The 13,119-nt window shown below is 40.8% G+C and overlaps 2 protein-coding genes across 2 annotated transcripts in view; both read left to right on the top strand.

The window, feature by feature from the left end:
- Window positions 1-7,379, top strand: part of LOC114511145 (vomeronasal type-1 receptor 4-like) — a 31,230-nt gene extending 23,851 nt beyond the window's left edge. The window contains exon 2 of the mRNA XM_028529810.2: window positions 6,279-7,379. Within this exon, the coding sequence (XP_028385611.1) occupies window positions 6,328-7,269 (942 nt within the window). The 5' untranslated portion in view covers window positions 6,279-6,327 and the 3' untranslated portion in view covers window positions 7,270-7,379. The remainder of the gene's footprint in view (window positions 1-6,278) is intronic.
- LOC114510639 (vomeronasal type-1 receptor 4-like) overlaps window positions 1-13,119 on the top strand; it is a 95,116-nt gene that overhangs the window by 47,114 nt on the left and 34,883 nt on the right. The window lies entirely within an intron of this gene.

Below are 13,119 nucleotides of genomic sequence, written 5' to 3' on the forward strand. Positions count from 1 at the left end.
CAATACAGATGGAAGAGCTAAAAGTAGAAGAGAGGATGTGAAAAGACACAAAGGTGCTCACCAGGACAGGGGTGCTCCGGTCTCAGGGGAACATCTGTGAGAAACATTATTTCTGTGAATGTGTTGAACCCTCTGCTTGTGTCTGTATAGGATGAAGACCATGGTTCTACTAGCCCAGAGCATGAGCACAGAAAGTGAAACTTCAGGGAATACTAATAATGCTGCAGTGAACCTGTGATTGTTCTTTAACCAGAAGTAGAATGGCATTCAAAACCCCACTTCTTTGTGATGTTTTTGCTACTCCATTTCTTAGAATATACAAAGCATGTGTTAAGAAAAATAAAATTGACCTCCCTGTATGTCCTCCAGCAGATGGAAATGAAAAATCTAATGTACTTGGGAGCTTTTACTTTAAGATCCTTCCAACAGGAGTTCATTGGTCTTGCTGATCATGATGGTCTGGAAGACAGTCAAGAGGCAGGTGGTGCCCGTAGACATGCCCATGCCCACTCTCTGACATAAAAAACAAGTTTGCATCCAAGAAGACATACAGATGGCCAATCAACATATGAAAAGATGCTTAATGTCACTAATCATCAGAGAAATGCAAATTAAAACCACAATGAGATACCATCTCACACCTGTCAGAATGGTTCTCGTTAATAAATCAACAAACAAGTGCTGGTGAGGATGTGGAGAAAGCGGAACCCATTTGTACTGTTGGTGGGAATTTGCACTGTTGCACAGATTGGTGCAGCCACTGTGGAAAGCAGTATGAAGATACCTCAAAAAATTAAAAATAGTTCTCCCTTTTGACCCAGTGATCCCACTTTTGGAAATATATCCAAAGGAACCCCAAACAGTAATTCGAATAAACATAAGCACCCCTATGATCATTGCAGCATTATTCACAATTGCCAAGATCTGGAAGCAGCAGCCCATGTGTCCATCAGTAGGTGAGTGGATAAAGCAACTATGGGGCATTTACACAATGTAATACTACTCGGCCGTAAAAAAGAAAAAAAATTACCCTTTTGCTAGTTTGGATGGACCTGGAGAACATTATGCTAAGTGAAATAAGCCAGTCAGAGAAAAACAAATACCATATGATTTCATTCATATGTGCAATCTATGAATAAACTGAACTAACAAGGAAAAAGGGGACAAAATAATAGATGAAAAGCAGGATGACAGGTAAGATGCGGGGAGGCAAGATTAAGCTAAAAGGAAAAAAAACCTCATGGACATGGACAACAGTGTGGTGATTGCTGGGGAAAGAAAAGTATAAGGAAACTAAATGGTAATGGAAAAAATATAATAAAGATTAACTTTAAAAAAGTCATTGAATGCTCTGGCTGGTGTGGCTCAGTGGATTAAGCACCGACTGTGAAGCAAAGGGTCACCAGTTCGATTCCCAGTCTGTGGCACATGCTTGTGTTGTGTGCCAGGTCTCCAGTGGGAGGGGTGTGAGAGGCAACCACACGCTGATGTTCCTCTTCCTTTCTTTCTCCCTCTCTGCCCCCCTCTCTAAAAATAAATAAATGAAATCTTTTTTCTTTTGGTAAGATTTTATTTTATTTTATTTTATTTTTTAGAGAGGGGAAGGGAGAGAGAAAGAGAGGAAGAGAAACATCAATGTGTGGTTGCCTCTCACAACCCCCAAACTGGGGGCCTGGCCCACAACCCAGGCATGTGCCATAGACTGGGAATCAAACTGGCAGCCCTTTGATCCATGGGCCAGCGTTCAAACTCTGAGCCACACCCACCAGGACAATAAAGTCTTTTTTACAAAAGTCATTTTCAAATATATCTGACCTAGGTAGAAAACTTGATTTTTATCCTTGAATGTTCCTTTCTACCCCTCATGGATCCTTGATTTTTATTATCATGGAAACATCTAATTCCTCCAATTATTATGTGGCTTTTGCTGCGATTGTTCAGAATCTTCAGTTGAGACTTTTTAAAAAAGGCTTGGAGAGCTGACTGTTTCATAATGTTGGACTATTTGGATCCAAACTAGTAAGAATAAGCTGTACAGGAATTAGTGCTCCATATATATTGTATACATTTATTGAAATTTTTTGGATGAGAATGTGTTACTTCAAGTGGTTTATACTGAATCTCTCAGATGTGGGTGTTTAAACAAACCCAGATGTGTATTTTTTTTTTTGCCACACAGTCCTGCTTTATAATTTTGTAATACAGTTTCCTTGCAAGGAAAAAAAAAAGCCATTGAAGAAATGTTTCAACCCCAAACATTGGGGTTGCCATTGTCTAGGGGACTTTTTTAGATAAGATGACTATGGAGTTTGGCTACAGTCAGGTGATTGAAAATAGAATCTGTGGATGTCAACCTGCATTCAGCATGGTAATGGAGGAGATAATGGTAAAAAAGAGAGAAATTGCCCAGAATTCCAAATAGAGTCAGTGACAGGAAAATTATTTCTATTGCCAAAACCCTGTAGGCTATTCTGTCATTTAACACATTTTCCTTTAAATTATGAAACACTGCAGAATGTTCCATATATTATGATATAGTTTAGAATCATAAACACAAAATACCATCTAATTTCCTAATGTTTTGATGAAAAATTATATCAAAAAGTCTGTGACGGTATAAGCTGAAGTCAAAGGGTACATGTCTCACACCATGTTTTTTTACTGTTCAGGTACAGTTGTCCTGCTGTTGTTCTCTCCTGCCCTGTCCTTCCCCCCCCCCCCCCCCCCCCCGCACCACTGCCCATGACCATGAATTCTCTCTTCATGTTCCTTGACTTGCCCTCTCCCCTTCTATCCCTCCTTATCCCCCTTCTTCCTTACCTCTGGTCACTTTGTTCTTTATTTCCATGTCTCTGGTTCTGTTTTGCTCATTTGTTTGTTTTATTGATAACCCACCCCACCACTTAGTTTTCCTTTCTGTAGTTCATTAACTTCCTATCCCCATTAGAACTTCTGTTTCCATGATGCTGCACCATGATCTCCCCTGATCCCACTATCTTTCCACCTTAACTCCCTGCACACTCTGCCCAATTGTATTCTCACCCCTGGCATTGCACTTTAATACTGACCCAACATTAGAAACCTTTTGCCTTTTATCTCTCTGTCCTCTCTTTACCTGCACTCTCTGTAACCCCCTGCCCCCCCCCAACTTCTCTGTACAATTATCTTTCCCTTATGTTCCTTTTTACTTGTGGCCTTTTCTTACTTCAGCCCATCAGATACCCACACACTGTAACTGTCTTTAAAACTCCCAGTTTTCCAACATATGTCATGATGTAAAGGTAGCAATACTCACAGCATATTTCAAGTGCTATGCATTATATAAATATTAAATGCTGTGATTGTTGCAGGGTTACAAGGACTATAAAAAGTAGGAAGAACCCCATTGCTTTTCAGGGATCCAGAATTCTGGAAAAAGAAAAATTCTTCTGTAACAGGTCATGTTATTGAGATATATACATAATGGTGACTGTGATTTTATGCAATAGAGTGAGTGTAAGTTTATGTAAGTGTGCATATTTATGACTATTTATATATGTGAGTGTGAATTTTCATGTACTCAGTGTATGCATTGTTTGTGACTGTGCAGTTAAAATTGTATAGTATGTGATTTATTGTACATCTGTGTACCTGAGTGTACATGTATGCATTTGCATCTATATGTAAATGAGAGTATGTGGGGGGTGAGTTGTCCACCATTATAGCTCTAACACGTGACTTGATAATGGTGGTAACTGTATAGTGAACGTGGATCAAAGAGTTTCCTTGTGTGTAGGAAAACCTCAAAAATTGACTTCAAGTTGTATACGTTTTCCCCTTTGCCTATCAAAAATCTATTTCTTCTCAATTTAAAAAGCAATTGCAGTTCTGTGCTGAAAATTTTGCAAAAACGTTTAGAGGACTATGTTGACCATTTGATGGTCCTGAATTCAGTAAGTGGCACTGGCCTCTAAAATAGTTACAAGTAATGGAAGAACCTGCTGTTAATTTCTGTGATTGTGGTGCTGTATAGGAGAAGAATTTGTTTGGAACCTTCTGTCTTTCTTCTATGGATATCATACTGTGTCTACTCTGATCCCTGTTGGGGATAAATATGGATATTGTATATTTTTTCTTAAAGTTTCCATATGAGATGACATGGACTTGAACCAATGACTGCAGTGTTATCTAATGTACATGCTTTTCCTGTTATTTGTCTCTCTTTTTAAAACTAAGATATTTGACTCAGTTTATTTTTTTGCTCCATATGTAGATGATGGTGCAGCACATTTGTATGAAGATTAGAAAAGAACTCACTTTGGGTAGAACTTCCCAATGATGCACAATGTCCAGGGAGACAAGCAGACTTGCCCTTGTCTCTCAGGGGTCTGGCATCAGCACTCCCAGGGAGACCCTGTCTCCTGCAGAGATCATGGAAAGAAAAAGCCTGTCACAAACACTCCCAGAGTCTCCTAAGAGACACTGGTGAAAACTTGGAGTTGTTCTTGGTAATTCCAAGTGGGAAGAAAGTTTTGAGCAATACTCTCAGCTCCCAAGCCTGTCAGGGCCAGTGCTGCTACCAGTGAAGTGATAATTGCCATTCACAGGGGAGGTGAGGTCACCAAATCACAACCCATATGCCAGGGTCTGGCTGCCTCCCTGTTACATGTACCGAGAGTGCTGACTTCACAATGAGTCCAGAGTCCAGGCTGCAGGGAGACATCAGTGAGTTTTCCCTTTATCAATCTGAGAGGTAGAGACTGTAAGGGAAGGAGTTGTATTAGGAATCCGGGTAAGTGAACATCCTGTTTAAAGGGATCTTGGGTGAATGAACCTGATGCAGGACCAAAGCCAGAGGGTATGGGGAAGAATTTGTGGGACTTGAGCTAAGGTGGTAAAGAGACATGGGGCCTAGAGCTGCTCCATCCCTGGTGGCTCCTGAGGTGATGTAGTGTGATCCTCACTCTCAGTGCTGGTTATTTAATCCAGCGATAACGAACCCTGATTTTTAAGTGTTTAAGGGCTTGGAGTCAATCTCTGTTTAGCCAACTTTACAAAATCACAGACATTTTCAGTTTTCTAGAGGTCCCCCCTTCATACCTCCATGCCTTCAAATTTAGAGGAATTACTGATAATTCAGTAATTATTGAATTATTTCTGACCATGTGCAGAACGTGTGTCTGTGCGCATTATCTGTATAGAAATGTTTTCTCTAACTCTGGGTGTATTGTTTGTTAAACAGATTTAATAATTGTGTCTATTTTGATTATGAAGAAACATTTTCCACATAATGTCTACAAAGCAGCATTTAAGAAATATGTTACTTTGAAAGTTTCAGACAGTATTTTCAGACTCCATTGTACCTTCTGATATTTTTGCTGTCCTCAGCTGTTTGAATACCAATGCAACACATGTATGTGTTTTAGAAAATACACGGGTGTTTGACCTAAATGTTCCATTTTGCATATGTCTTTTGTATTGTAATATTTTTACTCAACTGTAGCCTTAGTGCTAAATATTTTACTTCTCTAGGTCTAAATACATCATTATGCATATGGTCTGAAATTAGTAATAATTTTGCTTGTGTCACACACTGTTTATCAGGCATCCATGTCTCCTGTCCAGTAGTTCCCATGACTCATGCACTTGTCGCCTTCTGTTCCTGGAAGGAAGTGAATGAGCTTTTCTGTTGCCCTCCTAATATTGCACCATTCCTACGTTCACACCCAACTTGTCAGGGGCTGGTACCTGCAGTTTATTCTGCACTCAGTGCATCTACGTTCTATGAAGATCTGTAAAGCTTTATTCAAAGCACATATTTGGACAAGCAAGTGGACACTTTTCATTAATCTAAAAATGAAAACTTAAAAAAGCAATTCATTTATTTGAATAACATTACTTATTCAAATAACAGCCAACTAGCATGTTGTTATACTATGGATTAAATGCACTGTTGTCATTACAAGCACAGCCACCTTCAAATCACCACTCTACCCCTAACCAGTGAGAGAATTTAGATGCAAGTTTTTACTGATGTGGTCCTCATTTATTTTAAAAATATGCAACAGTGTCTGCCTCACAAATCTGTGAGGGATAGAGAAGATTTTGAATGTGTGGACTTCATAGCAGTGATTGGTATTTTCAATGTGTTCTTTAGTGCTTACAGATTCAACTTTGGGAGCCACTAAATGGCAGAAAATCTTTGTCAGTATGTAACAGACTGCATACTGTTGGTAAGTGCAGAATGTTAGGGTTAGCTGATGTTATGCATGTGGCTTACGTCTCATTTTCTTATGCAGGGTTCTCCCTAGCTCAGAGAACAAAACTAAGTCACTGAGAAGTGACAGGATGGCCACCAGGGATTTGGTAGCTGGAATGATGATTTTACTACAGACTACAATTGGAGTCTTGGGGAATTTCTCTCTGCTTTACCATTATGTTTTCCTTTATTTCACTGGTTACAGGCTGAGGCCCACAGATTTGATTATCAACAACCTGATTGTAGCCAACTTTTCAGTTCTGTTTTCTAGTGGACTCTCCTATACCTTGGCATCCTTTGGGTGGTATCATCACTTCAATGATTTTGGATGCAAATTTTTCCTCTATGTACGTGGAGTGGGCAGGGGTGTGTCCATTGGCACCACCTGCCTTCTGAGCATCATCCAAGCCATCATCATCAGCCCTATGAACTCCAGGTGGGCAAAGCTTAAACATAAAGCTCCCAAGTACATTGTCCCTTTAATTTTTCTGTACTGGGTCCTGCAAATGTTGATAAATGTTGTTTTTCTTATGTATATGTCTAGCAATTTAAGCTACAAAAATATCACGAATATAAAACGTTTTGGGTACTGTTTTGCTGTTCGTCATGATAACATGAGGGACTGGTTATATGCTGTATTGATAACATCCCCTGATTTTTTATGTTTTGTGCTCATGCTCTGGGCAAGTGGCTCCATGGTCTTCATCCTGTACAGACACAAGCAGAGGGTCCAACACATTCACAGAACCCACCTCTTTTCTCAATCTTCTCCTGAGTCCACAGCTACCAAAACCATTCTTCTCCTGGTGAGCACATTTGTGTTTTTGAACACCCTTTCCTCCATCTTTCATATTATTTTAGCTATTTTAAATAATCCCAACTGGTTCATCTGGAATACCAATTCAGTACTCACTCTGAGTTTCCCAACTATCAGTCCCTTTCTGATCCTGATCCGTGACTCCAGAGTCTCCAGGCTCAGCTTTGCCTTGATAAGGAGTAGAAAATTGCCTAATATTATGAGAAGTATGTAAGTTTTATGTATGTGAACATTGTTCATTTGGTAACTCACACATCCCTCTCAGAGTTATAATGGTACAGAGGTCATGGTAAGCATGTTCATCAGAGTAAATAATTTATAGTAATATTTTCAATGAAATTTCCTATAACTGCCTTGTAATACATGTGTGATTGAAGTATTTCTAATGTTTGCCATGGGAGAGTTCAGAATTAATGCAATAATAACCATTGGTCTTGAAAAAATCTGGATATTATAGAGATATCTTCAAGTGTGTAACTTTACCCTATCGAACAATTTTCAAAAAAGAGCAAGGCAGTGAATTGTAAGGAAAAGCACATGAAGTGGGACAGCAGGTGGCAGGTCACTGCTGACCCTGAAGCCATTGGTGCTGCCAGGAAATTCAGTCCCTTAGGAAAGCTTGTGGGAGCCAGTTATGATCTTGTACATGACGCCCTTAAAGAGAAAGTGGGCATTTATTGAAATACGATGTTATAATGGGAAGGCTTGTTCACACATATTCAGGTGGAAGTGGCCAGATCTAACTGCAATGGGGCACAGGGGAGCATGGAATTACACTTTAGCTGATGTTTAAACTACATCATGAGAGTGTGACAATTGGAAAAGACATGAATTTCTGTTGGGAACCGCCCTGACTGGTATCAGAAGCTGAAACCCCTGCCTAGGCTAAGGCTAAGGGAACGCCCTTGGAACCGTAAGCCAGCAAGGTGACAAGGGCTTGTCTCCCTGGCAGAAATGCTGCTTCTGCTGCTGAACCCCAAAAAGCTTGGTCGGTTAGCCAAAGACGGGTAAGCTTCCCCACGCGGGGAATGACCTAAGCCAGGCACGATCACTTTGGGAGGCCCCCCAAAAGAAGGACTTTGGGGGCTGCAGCGTAAGAGGGTGACGGACCCTTCTTCCTCGGCTTTGACATAGCCTGAGTTCTCATCTGAGAGAAAATCTCCTTATTGCCTTAGTTCCTGTGCTAAGCCTGAAACAATGACAGGGTGGTACAGCTCTGTGCTGAAAGGGCGGATTCCCTGGGTGATCAGGCCTAAGAAAGAACATGTAAATTACTGTGAAACCTTCTTTGTTCAGAATGCTCTCAGTTGAATAAGAGGGGTCCAAGGAGGAAGTTTGTTCCTCAAAGTCTTACAGCTCTTTGACCCCAACTCAATAGACCAGCAGAGTTCCTTGTTTTCTATAGTTCCTTACTTCCCCCTGATAAGTACTGTACTTTACCTGAATTGTTATGCAAAATGAGCCTAATAAAAGCATGTATGGACGGTAAATCAGGGCCCTCCCCACTAGGGGGGGTGGCCATTCTGTCCCTACTTCCCCACAGGACCTGGTTGTCTCTGTGTATGTTTGTTTCTCGCGTGTTTTTCGGCGAGCCATCCACAGCGTTCTGTGGTCACTGCTGGCCAGTGACCCACGCGCAACAGCTGGCGCCCAACGTGGGGCAGCAATTCGGGACCATAGAGGTGGGACCCCGTTCGAGACCACTTGGAACCAGCGGCTTCGAGCCGTTGCTGTGGACAACGCATCAACTTTGGGTAGATTTGCATGATAACAGCCCAGGTAAGGGCCAACGACCCCGTACTCTTTCTCGGGCATGTCATGGATGCGTTGAATTTTCAGGGAAGTAGGTCTTTCTTTTCTAGGTCGTTTCTCTCTTCGCGACCGCCTATAATTGGGTAAATGGTAATTTAATTTTCAAGTTTGGAAGAACAAACGATTTGCCTTGAAAAAAGTAATCAGGTGATGTGTTTTGGCCAATTAAAAATAAATAAAAGTAAGCTTTTTCTTAAAAAAAAGGAAGAAGGAAGGTAAACATGGGTTGTAACTTATCTAAAGGGCAGAAAGCTTTTCATTGATGTTTGGAAAAAAGTGGGTGAAAGGTTGAAATCTTTGCAAAACAGTGGTATATCTATTGATGTGTACACCTTTGTAACCTGGAGGCTTGTCAAGGATTCTCTCGAGTTTATTTGGACAAAGAAAACAGCTAGACAAGGAGGAATCTGATTCTGACAGTGAAATGGTGTGCAGATTGAGTGAGCAGATCACGGAGGCCCCGCCTTCACCCCCACAGAGAAGGATGGATTTTGCTTTGTATCTTTTCTGAAAAGAAAATTGAGGATTCCAGGGAAGGTTGAAACTTCATACTCTAGGAATGTAAATGAGAAACTGTAAAGATAAATGGAAAGTAAAAGTTTAGGGAGGAACTGTGTGGTGTTAGTTAATAATTGAAGGTATAAGGCATGGAAATGCAATCTTGGTGAATATCAGGAGGTATGAAAGAAAGATTAGAAGGTTTCTGAATGTTGCAGAAAGTTTGTGGAAGTAAATGTTTTAAGAAAGAATTATGTGGTGTGTGTTAGTAATGGAAGGTATAAGGCATGGAGATGCAATCCTGGTGGATATCAGAAGTGTATGAAAAAGAATAAGAGAGTTTGTGCAATGTTTCAGAAGGTCTGTGGAAGTGAAAGTTTTCAGGAGCCTGATAGCTATCAGAAGGAAAAGGATTTTCTTTCACACTGTGTATTTTTCTCCCTACCTGATCCCTCCAGAATTTGGCATTCTGAAGGAGTGAATGATGACATAAGGTTTCTTTGCATAAATCTAACAAGACCAGTCGTTAATAGTGGTTATGATTTAATTGTGCCTTCCAACTCTTTCCAAATCTGTCATCTCCAGAATATGACCAGAAAATGAATGAATCCAAATGGCATTATAGCATTTAACAATGCACTGCCCTCCTTATGAGTCTAACAGTTTAATACCTGGTTGCAGTTATTGTTTAATCAGTGCTACTTTAGAATTAGTCCAACAAGCCCAAATAGATCAGGAGGTCCTGACCTGCCTTTCTACAGTTGAATCAGCATTGGACTGGATTGGCGAACGCCAGGACGCACTTGTGACTCGCCAGCTCCTAACTTGTGACCCTGGTTTCTCCAGACTGTGCGTCACACCGCTACAATGGAATTCCAGCCAACATACTTGGACTGATATACAACATCACTTGAGGGGAGCTTTCTCCACTAACTTAAAAGGAGAAATTGATAAATTGCAGTTGGAGTTACATCAGCAGCTGCAGGACATTCAATGTTTAACCAAACAGGACATTTTTCGAGCAGGACATTTTAATGAAAATATTAGTTGGATGAATCCTAAAACATGGTTTGATGGAATTAATTTGAGAATTTAAGTTTTTGGAGCTACTGGTTGTTTACTGATTGTAATATTGATTTGTGTACTTCGGTGTATTTGCAAATTGTTTTCCCAGGGTCGTGTCAGAGACCAGCAAGTAGCCACCTTTATGGAACCCTTAGCAGTCCTAACTGAAAACAAGGAGAGGTATGAAAAACCATTCTGGCAGGCGTAAAATTAAAACTGAACACCCATGTAAGAAATTAGGTGATGAGGTCAGTGCGCAGAAACTAACACCTGTTAAGAAATCCTCCCGTAAAAAGTCAGGCTTGCATTATGCTCAAACTGCCATGTGATTTGCCTTTCCTGATATCTATGTAATTTCTCTCATAGATTGAAATGTGATCAGACCTATTACTTTTGTTTTTCCCTTAATATGTTTTTTTTGCACTGAATTTAGAAATTTAGGTATTCTCAACCCATAGAATTTAGTTTCTGCTTTAATTTCTATTATTGCCTTATGATGTATGTACATGTTCCTTTTCTTCTGATTTGCATTCGAAAACAGCAAAAGTAGGTTTCACAGGCTTAACAACCACAATTGATTTTAAAAACTAAAAAAGGGGGAGATGTTGGGAACCGCCCTGACTGGTATCAGAAGCTGAAACCCCCGCCTAGGCTAAGGCTAAGGGAACGCCCTTGGAACGGCCTTGGAACCGTAAGCCAGCAAGGTGACAAGGGCTTGTCTCCCTGGCAGGAATGCTGCTTCTGCTGCTGAACCCCAAAAAGCTTGGTCGGTTAGCCCAAGACGGGGTAAGCTTCCCCACGCGGGGGGAATGACCTAAGCCAGGCACGATCACTTTGGGAGGCCCCCCAAAAGAAGGACTTTGGGGGCTGCAGCGTAAGAGGTTGACGGACCCTTCTTCCTCGGCTTTGACATAGCCTGAGTTCTCATCTGAGAGAAAATCTCCTTATTGCCTTAGTTCCTGTGCTAAGCCTGAAACAATGACAGGGTGGTACAGCTCTGTGCTGAAAGGGCGGATTCCCTGGGTGATCAGGCCTAAGAAAGAACATGTAAATTACTGTGAAACCTTCTTTGTTCAGAATGCTCTCAGTTGAATAAGAGGGGTCCAAGGAGGAAGTTTGTTCCTCAAAGTCTTACAGCTCTTTGACCCCAACTCAATAGACCAGCAGAGTTCCTTGTTTTCTATAGTTTCCTTACTTCCCCCTGATAAGTACTGTACTTTACCTGATTGTTATGCAAAATGAGCCTAATAAAAGCATGTATGGACGGTAAATCAGGGCCCTCCCCACTAGGGGGGGTGGCCATTCTGTCCCTACTTCCCCACAGGACCTGGTTGTCTCTGTGTATGTTTGTTTTCTCGCGTGTTTTTCGGCGAGCCATCCACAGCGTTCTGTGGTCACTGCTGGATGGTGACCCATGCACAACAAATTTCATGGAATTGGGACCTGCAGAAGGCAAATGCTTCCTTTGTGAAGAAGAGGTGGACATGTTGACAAAAAGGAGGTCTGACGGTACTCGCTCTGGTCTCTAAAGTCATGACAATAGTTTGTTGTGGGGACTTCCATGAAATGTGGAATCATTAAAAGAAAAAAGCAGGAATTAATCCTCTGTATGTAAAATTTATAATTCATTGGTCATCAAAAATAAAGTGGGTATTTCCTTAATTTTAGTAGGTATTTCAGATTGCTTTTTTTCTGTATGTACATTTCTTTTTTTTTTTTAAGATTTTATTATTTATTTTTAGGGAGGGAAGGCAGGGGGGGAGAGAGAGAGAGAGAGAGAGAGAGAGAGAGAAACACAATGTGCGGTTGCTAGGGGTGCAACCCAGGCATGTACCCTGGCTGGGAATCGAACCTGGGACACTTTGGTTCCCAGCCCGCGCTCAGTCCACTGACCTACGCCAGCCAGGGCTCAGTATGTACATTTTGAAGCTGAAAGAAGGTATGGATAATCGAAACATATTGAAGAACAAAATAATTATATATTCACCTAATTGCCATACATTTTGAGCATTGTACCACAATAAAAAAAAAGCCTGTATTTTCAGCTTATGGAAAACATGGGCAATATAGACATCAAAGAACAAGAATAAAAAACATGTATAGAGGTACACACAGGCTTGGAATTTTGTGTGTGAGTGCCTGTGTATATATATATATATGTGTGTGTATATACACATTTACATATAAAGTCACTCAATGAATTGGAAAGTTGTACATTAATACAAATTTTAAATTGTACTAATTACAATAATGACAAACATTGTCTAATTGAAAAATACTTTATTGTTCAAGAATGTGAACCATCATCTCAGCCTTCAATGAGTTATAATGGTTTTGTTGGTGGAGGTCTTCCCTCCATGTTGATGGCTGCTGACTGAACAGGGTGGTGGGTATTGAAAGTTAGGGTACAATATTGGCAAAATCTTAAAGTGTTTATAACCTATGTGCATATTGGCATTCTAGTTATTTAATGTTTGAAATTACAGAAAATGTATTTAGAGCAATCTGACAGTAACCAGAGGGGAGGTGGGAGAGGATAATGGGGGGAAGGAGGGGAGGGTTTTCAGGAACAACTATGAAGCACAAATGGACCAAACCAAGAGGGGGTGGAAGCAAGGGAGGGAGGAGGGATTGCTGCTTGGGGGGTAAGAGGGGGGTTAAACATAGAACAACTGTAATGAACAGTCAT

The sequence above is a fragment of the Phyllostomus discolor genome, chromosome 12, assembly GCF_004126475.2.
Source record: "Phyllostomus discolor isolate MPI-MPIP mPhyDis1 chromosome 12, mPhyDis1.pri.v3, whole genome shotgun sequence".
Classification (NCBI taxonomy): Eukaryota; Metazoa; Chordata; class Mammalia; order Chiroptera; family Phyllostomidae; genus Phyllostomus; species Phyllostomus discolor.